Source organism: Phyllostomus hastatus, unplaced genomic scaffold (genome assembly GCF_019186645.2).
Source record: "Phyllostomus hastatus isolate PE091 unplaced genomic scaffold, TTU_PhHast_1.1 phas_contig_402, whole genome shotgun sequence".
In the NCBI taxonomy this organism is placed as follows: Eukaryota; Metazoa; Chordata; class Mammalia; order Chiroptera; family Phyllostomidae; genus Phyllostomus; species Phyllostomus hastatus.
The window spans coordinates 2,711,559-2,737,995 of record NW_025333873.1 but is presented as its reverse complement, the minus strand read 5'-3'; the positions used below and the strand labels follow the sequence as shown (position 1 = coordinate 2,737,995).

The 26,437-nt window shown below is 38.3% G+C and overlaps 1 protein-coding gene across 2 annotated transcripts in view; it reads left to right on the top strand.

The window, feature by feature from the left end:
- Positions 1-26,437, top strand: part of BABAM2 (BRISC and BRCA1 A complex member 2) — a 338,154-nt gene that overhangs the window by 12,737 nt on the left and 298,980 nt on the right. For both annotated transcript variants that reach the window (XM_045844469.1, XM_045844467.1), the window contains exon 3: positions 20,498-20,574. In XM_045844469.1, coding sequence (XP_045700425.1) covers positions 20,498-20,574 — 77 coding nt within the window. The remainder of the gene's footprint in view (positions 1-20,497; positions 20,575-26,437) is intronic.

Genomic DNA, 26,437 nt, shown 5'->3' with positions numbered 1-26,437 from the left:
GCTGTACAATTTTACATTGCCACCAGCAAATCACAAGAGTTCCAGTTTTCTATGGCCCCACCAACACTTGTTATTTTATTTCTTTCTTGGTTAAAAAATTTTTTTTAATAATAGCCTTCCTAATGGATGTGAAGTGGTATCAGATTGTGTTTTTTATTTTCATTTTCTTAATGAGTAGTGATAATTCAGCATCTTTTCATGTGCTGACTGGTCATTTGTATATCTTCTTTGGAGAATTGTCTATTCAAGACCCTTGCCCATTTTTTAACTGGTTTTTGTTGTTGTTGAATCATAGGAGTTCTAAATACAGGTCTGGCATAAATACCAACCCTGTTTTATTACAAAATCATAAGCACATAATTCTGTGACATAACAATACCACACTCAAGCACACAATGTGACATTTTAGGTGAAATGTTCAAATTAAAAGGATAAATTATCACACCCATATTATTACCCTACCAACCACACTCCAGCAGATGTTACTTCTGCCAGACCCTGTATATTGTGGGTCCCAGTCCCTTGTCAGATGTGTAATTTGCAAATACCTTCTTCCATTCCATAGGTTGCCTTGCTACTCTGTTGATAGCGTCCTTTGATGCACCAAGTTTTTTTCTTTTGATGAAGTCTAACTTATCTGTTTTTCCTTTTGTTGCCTGTCCTTTTGGTGTCATACCCAAGAAATCATTGCCAAATTCAATGTCATGAAGCTTTCCCCTTATGTTTTTTTCTAAGAGCTTCATCATTTTAGCTCCTGTGGTTAGTTAGGTCTTTGATCCATTTTGAATTTTTAATTTGGAATTTTTGTGTGTGGTGTACAATAAGGGTCCAACTTCATGTGGATGTTCAGTTTTCCTAATACTCTTCGTTGAAAGGACAGTCTTTTCCCTGTTTAATGATTTTGGCACCCTTGGTGAAAATCATGTGACCTTATGTGTGAGGGTTTATTTCTGTGCTCTCTATTCTCTTCTCAGTCAGTCTTTTTGTCTTTCTTTATGCTGTTACCACACTCCTTTTTAAAAATCCTCATTCCAAGATATGTTTATTAATTAAAAAAATTTTTTAAAGATTTTATTTATTTTTAGAGAGAGGGGAAGTGAGGGAGAAAGAGAGGGATAGAAACACCTGTGTACAAGGAAAACATTGCTTGGTTGCCTCTCACACACCCCCAACTGGGGACCTGGCCTGCAACCCAGGCATGTGCCCTGACTGGGAATTAGTCCGGCGATGCTTCAGTTCTCAGGCCTGCAGTCAATCCACTGAGCCACACCAGCCAGGGCTGTTTATTAATTTTTGAGAGGAAGGGAGGGAGGGAGAGAGAGAGAGAGAGAGAGAGAGAGAGAGAGAGAGAGAGAGAAACCAATCAGTTGTCTCCTGTACATGCCCCAACCCAGGATTAAACTCACAACCTAGTTTATAGGAACAAGTATAAAGGACACATGGACAAAAACTAGGGGGGGTGGAAATGGGAGGGAGGAGAGGAAGGATGGGTGGGTGGGCTGGGATGGGAGTAAAAGAAAACTGTACTTGAGCAACAATTAAAATAAAATTTAAAAAATAAATTAATTAAAAAAATAAAAAATAAACTCACAACCTAGGTATGTGCCCTGAACAGGAATGGAATTTGCATCCTTTCTGATGCATAGGAGGATGCTCCAACCAAGTGAGCCACCTGGCCAGGGCTCTTTTGACAAACTCAGTACAGTGGTAAACTCAGGAACGGGAAGAGGGATGAACAGTGGAGGGGGGTACTTGGTACTTTCATTTCTGTATTATTAGCATTTTCTACAGTGAAATTTTTAAATGTAATTTAAAAAAAAAGAGAAAAAGTGAATATGGCTTAATTTCTGCTGTAGGACCTCAGTGGGATAAGATAGCAGAAGGGGAAATTTGCATTGGTATTAGGAATAAAGACAGACATTGGGAAAGAAGGCAAAAGAAATAAATGAACTGGAGGAAGAATGAAATTCAAAGAAAAGCAGCTTTGTCACTTTTCTGTGCTATTCCCAGTATAGGTTTATCATCAGGACTCTTCGTGTGAGTATAGTTTATATTGTAGAAAAGAGAGAACTCTCAATAGCATTCTTGGAAAGAATTTCAAATTGATTTTACCAGGGATCCCGTAGTGGATACTAATCAAGGCCAACACTAGATTCAGACCTCTAAATAGACAATGGCTATTTATATATATAGTCATATATATATATATATTTCTCTGAAGAAATGAGCAGTAGGTGAATTTAGTATTTGTGAGTAGTGTAAAATTTCCCCCGCCCCCAGGCTGTCTTTGCCTGCAGTAGATCTATGAGAAATGTTTTTATGATTCTCCTTAAAAATAATTTTTTTTAAACATATGAGGATACATGTCTCTGAGAGGGTAAGAAACTCTCATTCAGGGTGTTAAGTGGTGGGAGGGCAGGACTAGATCCTAGGTCTTCTCTACTAGATGTCATGATTTTTTTTTTTTTTCCCAAGAAAGTGCTGGCCAGGAAAAGATAGGAATCACTTATTTATATATTATACTGTGGAATGGATTTTCCAGCCATCTACATTTGTGAGATACCTTTAGATATGAGCATGAAAAAAATTACTGGTTAAAATCCTGAAATTTGTTAGGTAGTTGGACTAAAACATTAGGAATAGTTCAGTATGAGAAAATCATTCAGAAAAAGTCATTCTAAAAGAGTAAATATTTTCTAGGCAATAGTTTACTACAAATGGGCTGGATCTCAGAGCAATAGATACTTTGACAAGAGTTTGTAGGTGTCTACAAATTAAAGACTGTGGGGAGGGAACAGTTTCATAGTTGGTACTGGGGCAGAAATTAAAAACAAGTAGGTATTTTATTGTCAGATTGTTTTTTTCCCCGTTATTTGAGTTACTGAAGAGTTGGACAATTGAATGACACTGTAAATCTTCACTAAACATATGTAATGTTGTCCTTGTGGAATAGTTTCTCATAGCACAACACTGTGTATTTACTCAGTGTATCCCAGGGGTAGTGCTTATGACATTTTTGTGTAATAAAAATACCATTAGGAATTTTTTATTGGCAGGTTTTTATAAATACACTTATTAAATCCATCTCTGTACATATCTATATAAGAAATAAAAGAAAATTCAAGTCAGAAAAGGATTCTGGGGACCAAAATAGTTCAGATGGAAAATTGAGAGTCTAGGAAGATGGGCGAAATTGCAGAGATAACAGGTCTTTCAGCATGCGTTTAGGGTTCTGCAGGCCCACCTTTTAGGTGTGGATGTCTGGGGTTGAAAACTGAGCTGGAATGTAATATCTTTAGGACTTTCTATGAAATTATATGACTGACTGCCATGTGTTATGCCAGTGGTCGTGTGGCAAGATTGGGTGACCCTTCCAAACTGGTTCATCAAATTAGTTAATGTTTTCTCATAATGAATGAATTCAAGAATTTGTTGGAGCTACATCTGAATACAAATGAAGTAGTGTTACAAATTCTAAGCAGCCAGAAAGATAATCTGATAATAAATTTTAAGCAGTGAACTATACTGATTACTATCAACTTAGCAGAGATATCAAAAGAAACCTTGGTATGGAATAAATTAATAACGTTTATTACTGCAATAGAGAAGCCAAGGTGAATAGGAGATTGAGGGACATAAAAGTAAAGCAGTTTGTCTTCATATCCAAGGCCTTACAGCATTTAAAGGATCTTTAGAGAAGTGTTTCTCAAATGGTCATTGATGAAACCCCAGAATTTTAAACATGTTTTAAAGAATTTCCAATCTGCCACCAAATGATAACTTTTTATAAAATACAATAAAAATGGGTTATTGGAAAAATGATATTAAAAACACATATGGACTTCTGGTCAAGATGGTGACATAGGCAGCCATGGCTTGCCTCTTCACACAACCACACCAAAATTACAACTAAAATATAGAACAACCATCACTCAGAACCATCAGAAATTGAGTTGAATGGAAGTCCGACAACTACGGAATTATAGAAGCCACATCCATCCAGACTGGCAGGAGGGGTGCAGATGTGGAAGGGGGCTAGTCTCTCACCCATGAGTGGTGGATAAAAATGAAGGCGGGATATATCAGGACTAAGGAGTCCCAGTGCCACACCAGGCCCCCAGCCCAGGGTTCCAGGGCCAGGAAGATAAGTCCCCACAACTTCTGGCTGCAAAAAACAGTGGAGATTGAGTTGGTGGAAGAAACTGCTAGAGCCCCAAGAAGTTCCTCTTAAGGAGCCCACACATAGATTCACCTACTCAGACTCACTCCCTCTGAGCTCCAGCAAAGGGGCAGCAGTTTAAAAGACACCAGTGTTATACAGGGAGAAACTGAAGTGTCTGGCATCAAGGCGAGCAAGGCCATCGTACCTTTTCTAAACCCTCTGCCCACAACCTAGCCAACACTGACGCTCCTTGAGGATCCCCAGAGACTCCACCCTACCCAACATACCGGCCCATCAGAGCTGCTTTCCATATGAATAGCTGGTCTTGGTTTATGCTTCACAACTTCCTAAATCCTCTCAAATAAGCTGCAGCTGGACTCAGTGAGCCCCAGGTCCAGCACTAGCAGCGGCCAACCTAGATTCACAGCTTGAACATCTGGGAATCTCCAAGCCTAGCACAAGTAGTGGCCATCGCAGATTGCTTTATAGCTCAGGCAGGGAGGTCCTGGGCAAAAACAGGTGGGGGCTGACCTTGGCCTGTACCATGTGGGAAACCTCAGGGCCAGCACAGCCTGTGGACAGCTGCAGACCATGATGGAGCACCACCACCCTGCCCCTGCACAGCTGATCCTCCATGGTGGGTGGAGGTCGGTGGTAACAGGTCACAGCCAATCCTTGCAGCTGACTGGCCTGTGTAAATCCCTTCTATTGAATGTCAACAGCAACCAAGGCTCAACTACAAAAGGAGGGTGTACACAGCACACACAGTGGATGCACCTTGAGTACCCAGCCTGGGTGATAATGGAGGCTGTGCCGCTGGACCCTGAAGGACACCTACTACATTAGGCCATGCTACCAAGACAAGGAGTCAAAGCAGCTCTACCTAATACATAGAAACAAACACAGGGAGGCTTCCAAAATGAGACAAAAAACAGAACCCAAATCAAAGAGCAGATCATGACTCCAGAAAAAGAGCTAAACAGAATAGAGATATGCACTCTATCAGATGCAGAGTTCAAAACACTGGTTTTAGGGATATTCCTGGAAATTTTTGAGGACTTCAGCAGTGTAAAAAAGACCCAGTAAGAAACAAAGGATACACTAATTGAAATAAAGAACAATTTATAAGGAAACAACAGTAGAGTGGATGAAGCTGAGAATCAAATCAATATTTGGAAGATCATGAAGCAAAAAACAACCAATTAGAACAACAAGAAGAATAAAGAATCCAAAAAAATGATACTAGTGTAAGCGGCCTCTGGGACAACTCCAAGAGATCCAACAGTCACATCATAGGGGTGCCAGAAGGAGAAGAGAAAGAGTAGGAAATTGGAAATTAATTTGAAAAATAATGAAAGAAAACTCCCCTAATTTGGTTAAGGAATTAGACATGCAAGTCCAGGAAGCACAGAGTTCGAAATGAGGTTATGCAAAGAGGCTTACTCCAAGACACATCATAATTAAAATGCCAAAAGTTAAAGATAAAGAGAGAATCTTAAAAGCAGCAAGAGAAAAGAAGTTAGTTACCTGCAGAGGAATTCCCATAAGACTGTCAGCTGATTTCTCAAAAGAAACTTTGCAGGCTAGAAGGGATTGGAAAGAAATATCCAAAGTCATGAAAAGCAAGATTGCTCTGCCCAGCAAAGATATCATTTAGAATTGAAGGGCAGATAAAGAGCTTCACAGATAAGAAAAATATAGGTTTACTTCAGTTATAGTTGACACTCACTATTATATTAGTTTGAGGTATACAGCATAGTGGTTAGACATTCATATAACTACAAGGTGATCCCCCCATATGCATAGCAGCCTACTTGATACCATGTAGAGTTACTACAATATTATTGACTCTGTTTCCTATGCTGTACTTAGGATGCGTGGCTTTTAAGTAAGGAGAAAATGTTTATAATACAGTCTTTTTTTGTAAACAGTTTTCCTTTATTCCTGCACATTTTAATGATCAAACATTTTTTTGCTATTGTTAAAGTTTTGTGTGGATAAACTTAGAAAATATAATTGTGACTGGTGAAGATTTTTAATGACTGTGTTATTTTTATGACATTGCTTTTGTTAAAATATTATCACTTACCATTTCAGGTTTGTTTTATGTGGCTCATGTCAGAATTTATTTCCTTTCAAAAACTTAAAGAACTGGTGTTGAAAGTCATATTGTTGTATAACATTGTGTTAACTTAGTCTAGACTGACAGAGTTTCAGGATGGGAAGGCATTACACCCCAGTGGCCACCATGTGATGTATGAGCCCCTCCTTGTGCCTCTTTGACGAGTGACTGTCCAGTCTGTGTCCAAGGACAGTATCTCATGTGCCAGGGAAGCTCCCTGAGGCTCACTCGGCAGCCAACGCTCTCAGGAAGTGCTCCCTGTGTTTGCCCAAAACCCTTTCTCGTGTCACTCTTGGTGTGGTACAGAGGAAGCTTGATCAGCCCTCCCTCTGTGAGGCAACACCTCACATAAACAAGGACGCTCATCACGCCTTGTTGCGTTTACCCTGTGATTTGTGACCTTGCACCATCCTTGTTGGCTTCTTCTGAATGTGATCTAGTTAGTGTCCATCCTTCTTAAAGTGTAAAACTAGAATGCGTGAAGTGTTCAAGGGATGGTTTTGACCAGTGTGGAGCAGAGTACTGTCACCTTCATTTTTCTGGAAGCTCATTTCCTGAGGTTATATTGGACAGAGCTTTGTGTTGCAAACCATTGGTAGGTTGTGACCCATTGGTGTGTTAAGAGATCATTTTAGTGGGTGTCAATTCACATTTAAGAAATATGAGATAGAAAAGAACAAATATATCAGTGCATTTCATGTAATACAGCTAAATACTGTTGTATGAAAACTGTTTCAATTCGTACATGCACACATACACACACATATGCAAGTATAGGGTATAGGCACATGCATACTCAGTACATACATGCATACCTAGTGGTGATATAAAGTGGTGATTTAAAACTTACTCTGTGTCAGAAAAGTTTGAAAGCCTCGGGTTGGGACTTGAGGCTCCCTTCCTTGTTTTTCTCTGACAGCTCCTTTCATTCTCCTCTTGCTCCGCTGACCACTGAGATATCCTGTCTTGGTACGGGCCTCTCTTTGTTCCCCTGTGGGTCCCTGCTGTGCAGCCTGAGTGGCTTCACAGGCTCCATTAGATTTGCTTTAGGACCTGGGAAAATTGTTTTACTGCTTTGATTCAATCTCTTCACCGTTGGACCCCTTCTGAGAAATTTTGTCTGTGAAATGAAGGGAGTATAAGGTGAGGGGGGCAACTGAAGTTGTTTTTAGTCCTGAATATTATTACCCAATCAAAATTAAGGATTTATTGAAAATAGTGATTGACATAGACTTCCTTTTCTATATTTTCGGTTTTGCAATTTATCGTTTTGAATATACACAAATACTTACTCGGTGCCAGGCACTGTTCTGCATACTTTATATATATATTACCAGGTTAGTGGGTCCTCCTAACAACTCCATGGAGTGTAGCTATTAGCTCCTTTTTACAGATGAGGAAACCAATGAAGAGGCAGGTTATTTAACTTACACAATTCATAGTGTATGACAGTAGCATCTCAAGCAGCACTCTAAGAAATAAAAATCCTCTAAAACCATGTAACAACCATAAGTACATGGAGGGCATATTTATCCCATTACTTGGTAGTTCCAGATATGCTCATGTAGCAGATGCTAAGTCTTTTCTTAACCTTTTAAATAGAAGAATGTGGGGATTAAAAAAACTTTTCTTCCATATTAGAAATCACCTGTACCAACAGGAAAGGGGATCCTTTAATGACACCACGGAATCTGTTCATTCTCCCTCTTCTCCACTCTTCCACGCCATCTCTCATGCTCCATGTTGACCTTCACTTTGCCGTCTGTTTGCACTACAGGTCACCCGTCCACTTCTTGTTGTTCTTCTCCACCTCCACCCCACTTCCCACTGGTTTTCTATTCTTCCTTCCCAGTACCCTGCCTTTGTACTATTCATGTTCATTCAAATTTATTATTATTTTTTAAAGCATTTATTGAGCACCTAGTAAGTGTGAGGCGATGTGGAGATACAAACATAAATAAAGCGAATATCATGAAAGCCAAAAAGGGGAGGAGATCTAATTTCTGTTAGTGGATTCCCCTGAGAATGTGAGTTACATGCCAAGATGTGCTCCATTCCTTCCTCATAAAGAACAATGCAGGGCTTAGGGGCTCAAAATCCCCCAACCCCCTGCACAGTCGAAAACCCACGTATAGCTTTTGAGTTCCCCCAAACTTAACTACTAACAGCCTACCTTTGACTGAAAGCCTTACTGATACCATAAACAGTTGATTAACCATGTATGTTACATGTAGTATGTACTATAGTCTAGTATTAAACTAAGCTAGAGAAAAGAAAATGTTATTAAAAAAAGTGTAAGGAACAGAAAATACTTTTACGGTATTGACTGAAAAAATCTGCACAGTTCAAACCTGTGTTGTCCAAAGGTCAACTGTATACAAATGATATAAAACATAAGGTCCCAGAATTCAGAGATTAGGAAATACATCCATTTACTATGTGTTTTGGGTCAAGGAATGAAAGTGGTGGCCTAAAACGGTTACAGGAGTATATTTATTGAAAATATTGTTTGGTATAAAAGTTACTTTTGTAAAATGATGTTGTACATTTAATATATAGAAATAGTGAGTAAGTTGGCCTTGTCCCTGAGGATTTCTTACTATATTTATTAATGTAAGAATTACCAACATTCCCACAGTTGGAATAGTAATCAGTCCAGGACATTTATGTAATTTGCTTTGACTTGGACATGACCTTGGAGTGTGTTGTCCTCTTCCGTTCCACTTGCTCAGCTGCACTCTTCATGCACTAGTTGATGGGTACTTCCTGTGTCCCAGCAGGTGTGCTGTGGAGCGCTGAGGGGTTCAAAGTTTAATGAACTCTATTTCTTTATAGCGCTTTCAGTCTAGCAGAGTATGTCTCCTTGGTTTTACCCCTATTTAGGGACAATTGTGGGTGAATATTTTTCTTTTTCCTCGCTTGACCAGATCCAACTCATTCTTAGAGGCCAGTCATATTCCAGTGAACCTTCCTTGATTATCCCAGCTAAAAGTGGTTTCTCTGCTCTCTCAGCTTCTATTGTGCTTATTTCCTTTAACCACTAATTTGGCAATTAATCATGCTAATTGCTTTGTGACTTGAATCTATTGTTGTCTTGAATTGTTAATTTAAATTGTGCCTTGTTTGACTTTCACAAGTTTGATTTTTGTCTTTTTTTTTACCTATTGAAAAATTTCCATTTATTGGTGAGAGAGAGAGAGAGAGAGAGAGAGAGAGAGAGAGAGAAAGAAACAGAGAAACATCAATTTGTTGTTCCATTTTTTTATGCATTCATTGGTGGTTTCTTGTAAGTGTCCTGACCTGGGATGAACCTGCAACTTTGGCGTAGCAGGGTGACGCTCTGACCAACTGAGCTACTGGGCCAGGGCCTGGTTTTCGTCTTCTGATTACAGTTCGAGTTTCCTGAGATGAACTCCTTTCTTTAACTCATAGCAGCAATCTCTGTAAATGTTTTGATTATGTACCTCAAATAATTTGATTATGAACCCCCAATATATGCATACTTGTTTAATCATAACTATATTTATATTTTTAAAATGTAAGTTAAAAAGAATGATATAAGATGAAATAAGCAATACTGTAAAAATGTTTCTTATAATATGATATTTTCACCAGCCATACCTGAAAAAGAGATCTTAGAAAACATGTAGATACTAATGGAAGAAATGCAATGTTGGCTGCATATACTGTGCCATAGATTAGTTTCCAACTTCACTCACCTGAAGATTGCCTGTCCTTGCAGTGTTGGCGTTATTTTTCTACCCACAGATTCTTTGCAAGAATCAGTGTAAGCCACTTGTCCATTTCCCTAGGGCTTTAGTATAGTTAAAACTAGACAGTGGATTCCTTACATCCATGTAGCTTACCACACTATGCTGAAGGCAACTGAATGATTGAGAGAACCACCCTCAACCCCTCACAGAAGGGAAAATGTGAACTTGCATATGCAGATAGCCGTGTGGATCCACGGCATTAGAAAATGCAACTGAAATTACTGTTACAGTTATTACTAGACCCAGACATAGTGTATAGATAAAGCAGTGGTCCTCAAACTTGAATGTGCATCAGAGTCACCTGGAGTGCTTGTTAAAACACAGAGAGCAAAACACATTCTTGCATCTCAATAAAGATCACAACGTGAACATCTGTGTTACCACTACCTAGATCAAGGCATCAAATACTGTCAGTGCCTCCAGAGCCCCTACGTGTCTTCTCCCAGTCACCACCCTCTTCTTTCCCTGCAGATAAACCACTGCTCGGACTTTCCTGCTTCTCTGTACATTTTTATCAGCACACAAACACTGTAGTGTTTTCTGGCTTTGAACTTTAAACAGATAGAATCATGCATTATTTAGTCTTTCATTCATCAATATGTTTGCGGGATTTATCTGTATCGTTGAATGAGGATGCAGCTTATTTATTCCATGGCTATATATTTTGTTTTATGATTGTGTCCTAATTTTTCTCTGTCCTGTAGCTGATGGGCATTTGGGGATTCAGTTTGAAATTACATTTTAATAGTTTAGTTTGGGATTATTTCAAAGAATGCTGCTTTTATAACATTTTAAGAATCTGTCTTTTATACCCTAAGAATCCTGAAACACCAGTTCAGAAGAACCTATGCACCCCAGTGTTCATAGCAGCACAATTCACAATAGCCAAGTGCTGGAAGCAACCTAAGTGCCTACCAATAAATAAGTGGATAAAAAAGCTGTGGTACATTTACACAATGGAATACTAAGCAGCAGAAAGAAAGAAGGAGCTCCTACCCTTCGCAACAGTATGGATGGAACTGGAGAGCATTATGCTAAGTGAAGTAAGCCAGGCGGTGAGGGACAAATACCATATGGTCTCACCTACAAGTGGAACCTAATCAATGAAACAAACAAGCAAGAAAAATATAGCCAGAGACATTGAAATAAAGAACAAACTGACAGTAACCAGAGGGGAGAGGGGAGAGAGATAATGGGGGAAAATAGGGTAAGGGCCATCAAGGAACATGTATGAAAGACACATAGACAAAGCCAAAGGGGGTAGGTTTGAGGGTGGGAGTGGGGATGGGTGGGATGGAGGGGTGTGGTGGGATGAAAATGGAGACAACTGCACTTGAACAAAAATAAATGAATGAAAGAAAGAAAGAAAGAAAGAAAAAAGAAAAGAAAAGAATCTGTCTTTTAGTTTCCAGGTCAATTTAAGCAGCACTGGTATCTTTTCATTATCTGTCTTTTAATCAATGAACATAGATCTGTCTTCATTTATTCTTTATTTTCTTCTTAAAAATTGCTTTCTTTTTTTTAAAGATTTTATTTATTTATTTTCAGAGAGGGAAGGGAGGGAGAAAGAGAGAGAGAGAAACATCAATGTGCGGTTGCTGGGGGCTGTGGCTTGCAGGCCGTGGCCTGCAACCCAGGCATGTGCCCTGACTGGAAATCGAACTTGCGACGCTTTGGTTGTCAGCCCGCACTCAATCCACTGAGCTACGCCAGCCAGGGACAAAATTACTTTCTTTAGAGATAATCTTGTACATATTTTGTGACATGGATTTGTTCATTTGCTGTTAATTTCAATGGCACCTTTCTAAAAGTTTTTTTCAACCAATTACTGATGGTATGTAGATAGACATACAGTATACTGTTGATTTTTGATGTTCTTTGTCTAGCAACTTTGCTAAACATATTATTTCCAATAATGCACCTAAAGATTGAAAAACTTGTACATGCACAGTCATATTACCTGCAAAAAAGTACAGTTTTAGTTCTTTCTTTTCAATATGTATGCCCTTATTTCTGCATGCTACTTTACTTGCTAGGACCTCCAGTACAATGATGAGTAAAACTGGTAAAAGCTGGTAGATAGTATTGTCAACTAATGGTCTTTCAACATCAGCAGTGCAAAACAGCTCAACTGTAATGCAGCACAGCTGTGGAACAGCTCAGTTGTGATGTAGCATGGTTGTGAAATGTTGTGAGGCAGCCCTGGGGCTAGGCCCCTCTCTGGTTAGACAGCAGTGCTCTGCTCCTTGCTGGTCTGGTCTGCTCTGCTCTGGGGAGACAGCTCCAGTGTTTCAGCTCAGCCAGGGAAACCCAGTAGTCAGTCCTCAGTGAAAAGGGTAAATGCTCTTCCAGAGGGGAGATTGCTTTTATAGACAGAGGAAGCTGCTCTGGTCTCTGATTGGTCTGCTGTCATGCAAATGAGGACTCCAAATCCACAGTTTAATTACTCCAAAGTGGACTTTCCTGATAGGCCAGAATGGAGCTGCGCTGATTGGTCAGTGAAGATGTTGATGGGGATATAGCTGCACAGCTCCTGTTGGATGGGGAAAGCTTTAGTCCTGTTGGTTGAAATAGGAACTCCTTTATAAGGGCTGGCTCAGATGGCAGAAAGACAGTGCAAGGCCGGCAGTTCAGTGCAGAGTCAGGTAGTTCTGTGCAGGCTTCTCTGTGAAGTACAGTTTGCAAGAGAGGCCACTGTGTAGAAATAGCTGCTAGGCTCTGTTTTCTAAAATTTGAGCCCAGTTAGCCACCAGGAGCCCTTCTTAGTAGGTGTCTTCTTCCTCAGGGTCCACAGTATCTTTGTTTCATTTTTTTATCCCAAGGGGAAAGATTTAACCTTTTGTTATTTAGTATAATGTTGCTGTAGGTTTTTTTGTAGATGGTCTTTATCATATTAAGGAAGTTCCTTTTTTATCCTTGTTTGCATAGAATTTTTAAAATCATGAATAGTTGTGTAATTTTATCAAACACTTATATTGCATTTACTGAGATAATACTATTAATTTTTTTATTCTTTTAATAGAGTGAAGTAAATGCACATATTAGAAAAAAAAGCTTAAGCATTAATGACCTAAGCATCTGTCTCAAAAAATTAAAAGATTTTTCTCCTCCTAGTTAACTGTTAGAGCCCATCATTCCTACAGAATTAATGCTTAATCTAAACCACATATTTGGTGTAGGTAGGAACACTTACTAACATTTAAAAATACTCTCTACTCTAAAGTAGATCGGGAATCTATCATCTCTAAATGGAGATACAGCATAGAAACTGGGAATAACAGTCGATACCGCATGTACTGGCAAATACATTTAAAAATATTTTATTTTTATAATTTTAAAAACATTCCTGGCCAAGTCTCTTATTTTGGTAATGGCATTTTGAAATCTTATGCTAAGAATTGAACCATCACTTTCTAGTAGGGCCTAGAAATAGATCTCCGGCGTAGAGGATATATTTGGTGTATCAGAAACATATGCCATCAAGTGGGTAGTTCCGTTCTCCTGGAGAACAATGTAAAAAAAAACTAGCTTAGTGCAGTTTTGTTGCCCATTTTATACATTATTTAGACATTTGTTAGGATAGCCCATGTCAGTCTTCTAGCTTCTTTATGGCTGTGTTTCAGTGTAGAAACCATGATAATTTTTAAACTGATTTAATCTGAGTGGAATCATTAATGATAGATTTAATTCAGAGAACATAATTCTGTGAAACAAAAATGTGGTGAATATCAGGTAACAATAATTTGTGACCTAATTGTTATTTAACAGGCAGTTATTGGTCTTAGAGGCAATTTTTTTTCACAGACACCTGCTGCTTTAGGTTGCCAAAGCCGAAGACTTCCTTCTCAGCTGATGTTGAATATTGTTAGTTAAGCACAAACGTCATTATCAAGAAAACAGGAAGTTGTGTAGGAGAACAAGCCAAATGGTAAATTAATACTCAGGGGAAAGGAAACTGACGTAGACTCAGGGAAGGAACCCTGCACTAATCTACTTTGTTCTTTTTAGATGGCTCGAGGAATAGATACAGTTTAACATATAATTTTTTCCAAAAAATACATCAAATGATAGGTTTAGCATTAAATTAGAAAGCACATATTTTGCTTATATTTTGCACTGTCTTAAAAATGCTAATGTCTTAAACGTTGTATTATATCTTTTTTAGCCGTGTTAATCCAGATTAATTCTTGGTTGTCATTAAAATTATATAAAGCATAGTGAAATTGCCAACTTTTTCCCTTTATATTTGTACTTTAATAATTTGAGTCAGATCTCAGTAACTAGGACCAAGTAATGTTTGTTTGTTTTTTTTAGATTTTATTTATTTATTTTTTAGAGAGAGGGGAAGGGAAGGAGAAAGAAAGGGAGAGAAACATCAATGTGTGGTTGCCCCTCCCACGCCCCCTACTGGGGATCTAGTCTGAAACCTAGGCATGTGCCCTGACTAGGAATCAAACTAGTAACCCTTCGGTTTACAGGCCTGTGCTCAATCCACTGAGCTACACCAACCAGGACCCAAGTAATGTTTGAAAGAGGATTCAAATCCAAATTTACCTGTCACTAATTAAAGAGTTTGCTAAGTAAATCAATAGTGTCAATATTGTAGAGCCTATTTAATTAAGTTGTGAGAGCCTTGTTCCCTTTTGCATCATTGATTTACATGTACATAGGTCTTCTACACATTACAGTTAAACCATTTTCTTTTCATTAAAATGCATGTGGTAGAACACCTTTTTGGGCAGTATTTGCCCCTTTTTACTTTTCATTATTATAGGTACTTAATAAAATAGCTTTTGTTGAAAATAATTCACATTTTTCACTAGGTTTCACCTTTAATTATTGAGAGATGATTTAGTGTAGTGGTTAAGGAAATGGCCCCGGAGCCAGACAATGGTTTTGGATTCCAATTTTGTCACTCACTAACACATACCTTCTATGTGCCTCAGTTTCCTCATCTGTTAAATGGAGGTAATAATTGCACCTACCTCTGAAGGTTACTGTGGACCTGAATAATTTAATTTAATTAAAGAACTTAAAATAGTGCCTGCAACATCGTAAGTGCTCAACAAATATCAGCTGTTGGTTATTATTATTTATTGTGAAAGGAGTAATTTTAGTTAATGACTTTAAATTTGGGATCACAGGTATAGCTCTTCAAAGGGACGACCTTTCACAAGTAATTAATTACACTTTTACTTTTCTCAGAGAGAATGAGAGCATCTTCCCAATTGCAGGTAAATCATAAATTTTTGGCACAAAAAGAGCACAGGACTAGGAGTCGAGGGTATTTGCATTCATTCAGCAAATCTTTATCTCTACACACAGTGGTTGGAGTATTCACATCCTGGATGCTGGTGCTAGATGCTGGAGATTTAAAGATGTCTGGGTCCGGGGCACTAAGATGTGGCCAGAGCCCTGGAAGTGATTTCCATTCCCAGCGTTTTCACCGAGTGCCTGTGACACCCTCTGTGCTTCACTGTCGTCATCTGCAAAATGACACTTTTTAGGTTTAGTTTACAATTATAGATATACACTAGAATTTCATCAGTGCCGGGTGCTTAGCACTCACTAAATGCTGTACTAAGACATTTAAAAGAGTATAAAATAGTTCTTGGCACCAAGAATCTTATGATCTGGTTGGGAAAACAGACTACAGTTACAAGATAGGTCATAATATTGGCAGTCCTGTGATTAGACGTGAGGTAAGATACCAAATGGATGAGAGTATGTGAAGTTTTTTTATGTAGCATTTTATGTTATCGATGGTGAGCTGCAGTTTTTGTTGTGAAGTGCGAGGCAAACTGCCTGATTTGATGCTATTGAGAATTTCCACTTGATACTTTCCATTTGGATGATCTGTAGTGACAGCTTAGCTCCTTTTGTCCTCCCACTTTAAAATAGTGCATTTCTAATATATTGAGGCAATTAGAATTTAGTAAAAGATAATTTTTTAGAGAATAGTTCTTCATCCAAAACCTTTTTCATTTTAATGCCAAGATATGTTTTTTGTCCTTGTCATTGTTGTAGTCTCAGTACCTAGCATAGTGCCTGACTATAGTAAGCACTCAGCAAACAGTAGAGGGACAAATTTGAAATTACATTTTAGTTACCAGCAATTTTAAATCATTGAAAACTGATTATTAAAAGTTACTCAATTTGTAATACTGGCTTTTTAAGCCATAGATCTAACCGTATGGTAGTACAAGTAGGATGAGCTACCACAATACAAATAAAGTTTTACTGAAGTTAGTAACTTTTTGCTTAGTAGCGTTTTCATGCTTATATAAGGAAATGAATTTCTAGGTGAGTGAACTTTCCCATTCTGTTAGTTACCTGTTACTGACATCGGAGGGCAACCTCACAGGAGGCTTTACACCAGCACTGCCCAGCCAAGCCATTGCCAGAATTCTGACACAGAGAAACTGGGAGACACAATGAATGCTAGAAATGCGAAGTTTCTGATACCACAATATAAAGGCTTTCATATACTTTACTTGAAGGCTTTTTATCAGTAAATTGCCTGCATTCTTTCCTTCTGAAAAGGAGTGGAACACTTTTGGAGAAAGATAAATCAAGCAGTTGTAGCCACGTTTCCTTAGTCAAATATAGAAAGGATGTGTTTAGCCTTAAAATATTTATATAATTATACAATAGTTTGTTAATTATGAAAATCAAAACAATGCAGAAAGGCAGTTGAAGAAAGTTGTAAAAATCACCTCAAATCCTGCTACATTTTGGTGATTCTTCTGAAATCTGTTTACGTTCACAAGAATGTACATACATAAATCATCTTTTCCATGAATGCACACCACACTATTTGTGTGTGTGTTTTAGTCTTTTTTTAACCCATGCTCTTTTTTGGTTAACAGAAAAAGTCATGCCCTCCTTCAGTGTGATTTGAGATTTCACAGTAAGTTAAATAACATGACCAAAACCAATTTTAGACAGAGGTAATTAAAGAAGAAACATTTTAGTTTAATCTTAAAAGAACCTTTAGGTACCATGACATTGACTTTTCCCCCATAAACCTACTTATCCTATGTACTATGGAAGATAAAGCTTACCAGGTCTTTTAAATAATTTGCTCAATATTTTATTGGAGCAGAGGCTGGTGCTCTGTAGGAGAGAGAGTCCTGCTGATGGAAGCTTGGCCTTTCCTCTGTTGCATTGAACAGTTTAGCTCTTGGTCCCAAATTTGTAATTCTTCTAATTTTAATATTTTAATTTGGTTCTGCTCTTTGGGGAGTATTACCTTCATCCCCATCCCCACTCCGAGTGAGTGATCTTACCAACAACATATAACCCACTCTCTAAGGTAAATTTTGGCTAGCCCACCTATTAATCTGGCTCTATTTCCATATAAGATTTGGTTATCATCTCATACTTTATACCAGCGATTTTCAACCTGTGTGCCAGAAGAATTTTTTCTTTTTTTTATTTTTTTAAGACAGGAAGAGGGGGTGGGGGAGGACGGAAGAGAGGGCAGTGGGTGGAGAGAGAGAGAGAGAGAGAGAGAGAGAGAGAGAGAGAGAGAGAGAGAGAGAGAGAGAGAGAGAGAGAGAACATTTATTTGTTGTTCCAGTTATTTATGCGTTCATTGGTTGATTATTTTATGTGTTCCGGGGATTGAACCAAACTTGGTGTGACATTTTGATGCTTTAACCAACTGATCTACTGACTTGGCCAGGCAAGAATTTTTAAAACTTGCAATACCTGACTGGTCAGGGGCATTGACCTCTTTTCTCTTAGATTGTCAAATAAAAAAGTGACAATAGCCAACACAATAGCCATCTGGTATGAATGAATCAAAATTATACTTTTTTTGTTAGATTGGCAAAAAATATAATATATTTTTGGTGTGCTGCAGATTTTAGTAATTAGTTTATGAGTGCCAGGAGATGAAAAAGGTTGAAAATCACTGCTTTACACTTCTGATTTCCTTTATCCCTAAACTTACCCTTCCCCCAGTCACCCTATTCAGTAAACGTACTTGTCTCTGTCACCACTGCTGTTCCCCTAGTCAGAGTATCCATCATCTTCCTTGCCTGAAATGGACTCCTGTCTGGTCTCCCCATTCCCATTTAACTCTTTACAGTCCCTTTCCCACAGAGTGATCCCTCAAAAGCATAGAGGCAGATAAGGTTACTGCTATTAAAACCTTTGCACTTGGAATAATTGCCATTACCTACCAGGCTCTGCAGGTGTGTCCCCCTTCTTTACCAGTTGTCCTAATCCTTTACTAGTCTGTCCCTCATTCACTCTGGTCTAGCTGCATTCCCCGGACAGATCAAGGTTTCCTTCCCCAAATATTGAACTTGATCCTGCTTTCACGCCTTTGCACCAGCCTTTTCCTCTGCCTGGACTGTTCTTCCCAAGAGCATGGTTGGCCCCTCTGTGTTATTCGGGGCTTTGGATTTCCCCTCCTCAGAGGTTCTCCCCAGTCACTCAGTGTAACTCCTGTTTCATTGCAGCACCCTGTTTCATTTTCTTCATGGCATTTAGCAGTCTCAGACCATCTTTATTCATTTGTCTCTTGTGTATTGGTTTTTTCTTCACTTGCCAGAATTACAGTTCCATGAGACTGTAGATCTTGTCTGTCTTATCCACTGTGTATTCCTGACAATTAGGACAATGCTCCATAAATTTTATCGAAGTGAAAAAACTCAGTGAATGAATCACTCAGAGGGGAAGATGTACCCTTCACACCCTGGGGTGGCTGGAACCAGCATTACAAATAGTGAGACAAGAGGGCGAAGGGACATAGCACCAGAACACTTTCCCAGGCCTGGTTAAAGCCTAAAGTAAAGAGTATAAAATGTGGCTCCACAGTGAAAGTAACAGTTCAGAAACCAGTTTCACATTGAAGACAGATAACTTCTTCAAACAAACTACAGTCAGATTAATCCTGAGGATTAGCTGTACTATTAATAATTTAAAAGATAAATAACTTGATCTTCAATCCCCCCAAGATACTCGATTATGATATTTTTAATTAAAATTATATTAAAGCATTGATAGAAGATAAGAAAAAATTCTCACTTTCTTATAGGGTCATTTCTGTCATTAGATTATACTTTACATTTTGTAATGCCATAATTGTGTTCTGTAGGTGTTTTCAGATAAGTACCATGCTGTGGGCTAGACAAGATTATACTATAGAGGAAATATTTTACTTAATAAAATGTGCTCTGCAGAATGTTTAACATTGATAGGTAAAGGAGAATATGTTCTTAAAACTCGTGAAAAACTAAAATATGCTGTATGTAATGACTAGTGCAACTTTGCTGTGTCGTTTATAAGCTGGTGTTGGTGTTGGCTGGTAAAGATGAAGAGGAACAGCCAACCTAGTGGTTTATATTAGACACATCTGAGTTACTGCTTCTGTCTTGTTCTTTTCTCTTTCACATTCAAATAGTTTTTGGGAAAAATAGTAAATTTAATGTGAGGTCTGAGTAAGATATTTTTAAAGCCAGCATTTCTCCAATTTTTTTCCCCATTGGCCGTTGCCCTTCCAAGTGGCCATCTCGGGAGGTCGCGCCTTTACCACGCGGTGCTTCCTGTCTGGCGGCTGCCTTTGTAGGCTCTGTTTCAGAAGCATCTCGTAGCAGGTTTTGGAATTATGGAAAAAAATTAGCCTTCTTGCTTTATTTTATAAATTAAAAACCTCACTTTAGAAAACTAAATGAAGACATTTAATAACTTCCTCAATCTTCATATCAATATTTTATTAGTTTGTGAAGTCAATACTGCTGTTAAACAGTTGAAGTTATGACTTGCAAGGTCATGAACAGTATCTCATGAAAGTAAATCTGTATAAAGAACAAAGGACATTGTATAACTTTGTGAAGTAATAGATTAAAAAAAAATACCAAGCTATCAAGACCTGGGTGACTAGCTCACCGCCCTTTTAAATTTGTATTGTATCTGATACTGAGCACGGCGCACTGTGCTCTCCAGCAGAGGTAAGCCATGGGGCGCCAAGTTTAGAGAAAGCACCGTACCTTCAGGGAAGGAGAGAAAACCCTCTGGTCCCAGAAAAAGGCCAAAAGTGGGCTCTTTCTAATACTAACTGAGTGAAAGCTAGTAGCCTATATTTAAAATATGACCATAACATTACTCTTGTTTTACAATCCTCGGCATCAAAGACTACAGACCTCTTTTGGATGAAATACCTATATGGAAAGAGGGATACGCTTTTTTGAGAGAAATAGTTGAAGCAGTGTTGGTTGGTGTGTGTTCTTAGAAGGCAAGATACATGAATTATTTGTTTTAGGGCAAGCAAGCCTTACTGTCTTGGCCTTCATGACCATTATGGGCTTTTATTTTGTTCTGTAAGCCAGTGTTTTAATCTGTTTATAAAGATCACTTTTTATTTACTCCATTAAATATCTTAAATATGTGAGATTTTTAAAAAATCTTTTCTTTTCCTTTTTTAAAAAGCTGCACGTCATTGACTCCAGGACCCAACTGTGACCGATTTAAACTGCACATACCCTATGCTGGAGAGACATTAAAATGTAAGTAAATAATGACTATTCTGCTGAAAATGTAGATTACAGAAATTGTTTCAGTGTTTAGGTATTCTGCAAATGATCTCTATATTTAAGTAATACGTTTATGTTTCTGTTTCTCTTACCAATTTTAGGTATTAGTATCTTTTGAGTTCCTGCTCTGATACATGAGGCACCAGCCTATTTTCATTGCATCCTCTCTCTCTCTCTTCTCCTCCTCTTTAATGTAGCTGTTTCACCAATATTGGTTCCTGTGTTGGTTACCCTGTAGCTTTAAAACATTTTTTTAAAGGATCATTTTAAGCACTATGTTGTACAGCTAAATGAACAGCACGTAAAATTCTTAGTGAGTGCTTGGCAGAGGTAGCACTGTTATACTTACACACAATCTCTATGCAGTAACGATGAGCACTGAGTATGCTTTTATTTAGTTTGCCGTTAACCATCGTGTCTTTTGGCCCCCCACTTTGTAAGAGGAAGATTTAGCCCCTGCTCTTCCTTCCATCCCTCTCCCCTTACCTCCCGACTTTTGTTTTCTGTTGTTTTCCTTTTTCATTGTCAAGATTGGTAACTTACTATCGATTCTAAATCTGTAATTGTCTTCTGGTCTTTGTTTACAAATTGCTTGAATGATTGCTCTGCAGGCCGGCTCCTGCGCAGTTATCACTATGGGATTTCCTTTGTTATTCTCTTGGATTTGACCTTGTTTTGTAGAATCTGTGTATTGAGAAATGTTTTGTAGAATTGTATCTTGGTAAGTAGGTTAACCCTTTATGTTGCTGGAACACAGTCTCAAATAACTTGCTTGGATTCCACATCTCTGTCTGCCCTTCCACCTTTCCTGCTCCCACCTTTCTTGTAGCTCTTCTCATACTTTTTTATTACTTCAGTCTTAATTAGGCATCTTAATTTCCAAGAGCTCTTTCTTGCTCTTGCTCTCTGGTTCTCTTTCACAACATCTTGTTCTTATTTCATGAACATAGTATCTTAAAAGTTTGCAAAGGATATAGATTTTTTTTCTGTTTTCAGAATTATCTTAATTTCCCCCTTGGGGTTATATTTTTGCTTTTTTATCATCTTTTTTTCTCTCTGTTATTCTCTAGCCTTTCCTCAAATAAAAGATGGTTTTGGGTTGTCCATTTATCTGTAAGGCAGGCAATGAAACTCTGATTGGGACTTCTGTGTAGGCCAGGCTTACTGAGTGTATTGGGTTAAGGGTGGGCCAGCTGTGAGTACGAGGGACCCCTATGTGTCACAGTTTAGAGCATAACTGTTGTAGCTTTCCCTCAAAGAGTTTGTTCTGTTTCTTTAGGAAATTCTCCGTATTTTTTTTTCTGGGGTTACACATTTGGCTACCATGACATTTTGGGGGGTGAATGGGTATTATAGATGAAAAAAATGGATTCCACCCTATGGAAAGTAATTTCATAGGATGATCTGATCATAAATTCCTAACTGGGCAGGCCTATAATTTCTTTGTTTCATTTATTTTTTAAAAATTTCAGTTATAATTGACATACACTATTTTATATTAGTTTCAGGTATATAGAATTGTGGTTAGACATTTATACAATTTTATGAAGTGACTCCTCCTCAAGTCCAGCACCCACCTGGCACCATACATAGTTATTACAACTGTTTTCAACGTAGTTATTGACTACTTGCCCTGTGCTGTACTTTACATTCCCATGATTGATTTGTAACTACCAATTGGCACTTCTTAATCCCTTCACCTTTTTCCCCAGCTCCCCAACCTTTCTCCCTTCTATCAGCCTTTTCTGTGAATCTGTGACTCTGTTTCTGTTTTGTTTGTTCATTTATTTTGTTCTTTAGATTTCTCATAGAAGTGAAATCATATGGTATTGGTATTACTCTGTTTGACTTACTTCACTTCACTTAGTCATGCCCCAAGCCTGTAACACTTTCAAGTTGTCACAAATGGTGAGATTTCATTCTTTTTCATGTCTGAGTAATATTCCACTGTGTTATATATGTACCACTTCTCCTTTATCATCCATTGATGGGCACTTTGGTTGCTTCCATATCTTGGCTTTTGTAAATAATGCTGGTTCTGTGTGCACTTGAAAAGAATGTATATTCTGAGCTTTGGAGTAAAATGCTCTAAAAATATTAATTAGAGTAATCCAGTTTAAAGTGCCATTTAGGCCTATAACTTCTTTAGTGAAAGGTTTTAAGCCAGCCCTGTCTGTTGTTCTTGTGCATCTAGGTTAACACACCTTTGAAATACCTCTAATGGGGTGTTAACCCTCAAGAGAGCACATAATTGTATTAAGTATCCCATAATCCAATCCTCTTCTTGCTTTTTTCATTCTTCCTTATGTACTCTTCTTAATTTCAAATGCATGAAAGAGGCTGCAAAACTGTATTCTGCAGAAGCATTTGAGTTCTTGCTCCCTGGCATATGTTGTCACTTTGGCTCAAATAAACTCATAAAAATTCTCTACAGGTTTGGATGTTTCTTATGTCGACAGTAAATAGATTATTCTTTATGGAGTTCTTAATGATAAATTTCCCTGTCCTTAGCCTCGGGTCTCATTCTTGCCTTTCCTTATGCCGGATGACTGCAAGTTTTTATGGATTTACCAGGACAGATGGCTTCCTCCTCATCAGTAGCCTCTTCCTCACATTATTGCTGCCAGAGCTTTCTCTGCCCTGCCTCATCAAGTACCACTCTGCCGTCTGCATTCCGCCTTCCAGGAATTTGTTGAAATGTCTCATCTACCGATTGCTACTCTCCTCTTCCTCTTCATTCCCCTGTTGTTTTGGATTTTTATCTTACTGTTTCTTCACTATCATTTAATGGGAGGTTGGGTCTTGTATTAAGACCCAACTTGTATTAAGACCCATAGTATACAACTTGATTAAGCTTTTCATTAAATCCCATTGTATGGTTTAAATTATAATTTTAACCAAGGCTGAATTCAAACTATTTGGAGCTTATGGTGATTAAATTTCCTACCTTTAGACTCAATGAAGTTAGAGAAGGAGACTGTTTTGTTGATTAAATTATATCTTCAGTCCTTAGCACAGTTAAGATATTCAATTAAGTATTTGTTGAAGAAATGAAATGAATTCATGCATAAATGAATCTTAGTGTAGGGATTTTTGTTAGTTAAAATATACCGTTATAGAGAATGTGACATTTTGTTAGTTGTATCGGTCTTTTGCCAACAGAAATTCAGTTTTTAGAAGTTATTTATTATACGAGGAATTTGTAATTAGAACATTGCTCTTAACAGTTCAGAAAACAGGAAGGATGTACAGATTTGGAATCTGTATCAAATTTGTCTTTATGTATTTTACTTTACTTGTTCAAAGCAGATTAGTGAAAATAGCATGTAATCAGTTTTATATTTCAGAATATTGTATATATTAAAAACAGTTCTTCTACAAATGTTTTGTCTATTGAATAAAGGAACCTTTGTGCAGGTAATGGCAGTGAGACTGAGAGACAAAGGGGAGAGTATATTTCTACCCACGAATTCATGAATTGATTCCTACAAAATTACCCACATTCAAAATGAAATAATTGAAATAAGAAGGACCAGAAAATTGCAGTACCTCAGGAATGATGTTATTGTTTCCTCAGCTCTTTTAATGTGAAGAGACAGTTCTTCAGTGTTGGCACAGTGAAGTTCAAATTACTAATTTGTGTAAGAGTCTTATAGAAAATCATCAAAGGATATTCAAATTTAAGAGAAGTCCTTGAATTTCATGACTGTAGAAGAGACAACTGGTACTTACTTAAAGAGGATTGAAAAAGTTCAAATCCAATGATCCAGGTTGATTTAAATAAAATGTATGTTAAAGTCTAGGATGGTGCCACTGAAATGAATGAAAATTTACCAGTTATAGCAAAATTTACAGAGGAAGATCATTGAGCTTCGTATAAATGCATATTTGTAAAAATAACTACCCTACTCATGATGTACTGCACTTAATTCTTTTTTTAAACATTTAATTTAATTTCTTTTTAGAGAGAGGGGAAGGGAGGGAGAACGAGAGGGAAAAAAACATCGATATGTGAGAGATCCATCAGTCAGTTGCTTCTCACATGTTCCCCAACTGGGGATCTGGCCCACAACCCAGGCGTGTGCTTTGACTGGGAATTGAACTGGCAACCCTTTGGTTTTCAGGCCGGCACTCAATCCACTGAGCCATACCAGTCAGGGCTACAGCACTTAATTCTTGAGGAAACTGTGTTTGTGTTTTTGTGTACCCTGTTGAACTCGGGCAGGGAATGGGCCATTTTGCCCATATTTTACTTCCAGTCTCTGTTGTACTGCCCGGCATCCAGAGGGGCCCTGTATGTGTTTGTGGGATGAATGAACCATGTTCACTCTTTGGATCTGGCAGTGATGAGGTTTGATGAGGTCCAGAACTCTGAAGTATTCTCAATATTATGAGTTTGTTGAATAACACTATATAACTAAAAAGAGAGGCTATTGAAAGACTGTAAGTTATATCAAGCAAGTCTGTAGCTGGTAGATCACATGGTTTGCTAACCTAGGTTTCAAAATTAAAATGATCTTTTGTTTAAAATTTCTGTTTTTTATACTAACAATTTACTTTAATCAGGGACTGTTTGGTTATGAGAAACCTATTGGAACAAACATAAATTAAAGAGGTTTTTGTTTGTCTTTATAAGAAATTAAGTGAATTCCATGGTGCCCAAGGGTTGGAAGTGTAGCCACTCCCCATAGGCACTGGAATCAGGGACTCTAGATGGTAGTAGACACCATTGAAGCCAGTCAGTGCCCGTGTCCTTGTTCGACTGCGTCTTTTTCCTGCATCTTAGTCTGTTGTCATTATATTCACTTTATTCCACTCCCCCCACCCTGATTTCCCGAGTCCTTTAAGTGGTGACTCAGTTCAAGGCCACCAGAGATTGCCTGTGGTCTTGGAATCTAAATTCCTGGGAGAGGGGGTCTGGCCTGATTGGCAGCTTGAGCTGCGTGTCCATTTGTGATCTGAGTCCTGGGTATCAGCCTGGTTACTAGAGGCTTCAGCACAAGGTCAGCATGGACTTGGGCGGGAACCCAGAGAGGTATCTATTCCAGTGTCGTAGGAATTATTTCTAAAGAGCTTCCAAAAGAAACTACAGACATTTTTCACTTTGTCTTTAACAATAGATACAATAACATTTTATCATCTGAGAGGAATGATGAATATTTCAAAGCCATTTGTAACAGACTGAAGAAGTCATACCAAAAAATTATCTCCAAAGGTTCTGAAGTTGACTATTCCAGAGGAAAAGCCTTCATTCAGTGGAAACACTAAAAAAAAAAAAAAAAGGTTATGATTTGGGTAATACATTCTCTCCCAGGTTCTCAGAAGAGCAGTGTGCAATTACTGTTCATTTCCGAGGCTCTGATAACACATCACTGACTTTAAATTTTTTTGAGAATGATTACAACAAAATGAAACCTATTTTTGAAATGCTGTTTAGATGCAATGCACCACTCAATTGAACGATGGTCAAACATGTACAAAGGTTTTTATAGACACGTTGTAAATAGTGTTCAAGAACTTCTGCTTTACTGAATCTCGAAACCACTTTCATTTTTATCCTCCCAAGTGGTTTGGCTGCTCCGTGTGTGCGTGCACGCATCAGCGCAGTGCTTCTTGCATCTCAGGTCTCCTACCCAGTGCTCCGTCTTAGCCAGTCAGTGTGGGAAACTCCGAACGCTCTTTGTCCTCTAGAAACCCACTCAGCAGCTCTGTGTGGACACACTCAAGGGCTGGGCACTGATGGCTGGCAGGCAGGCCCAGTGCCACACCGGTAGCATCCTAAGGGCCCCGTGGAGAAGTCTGTTGCATCAGCTGGAAGAGATACTGGAGTTCTGTT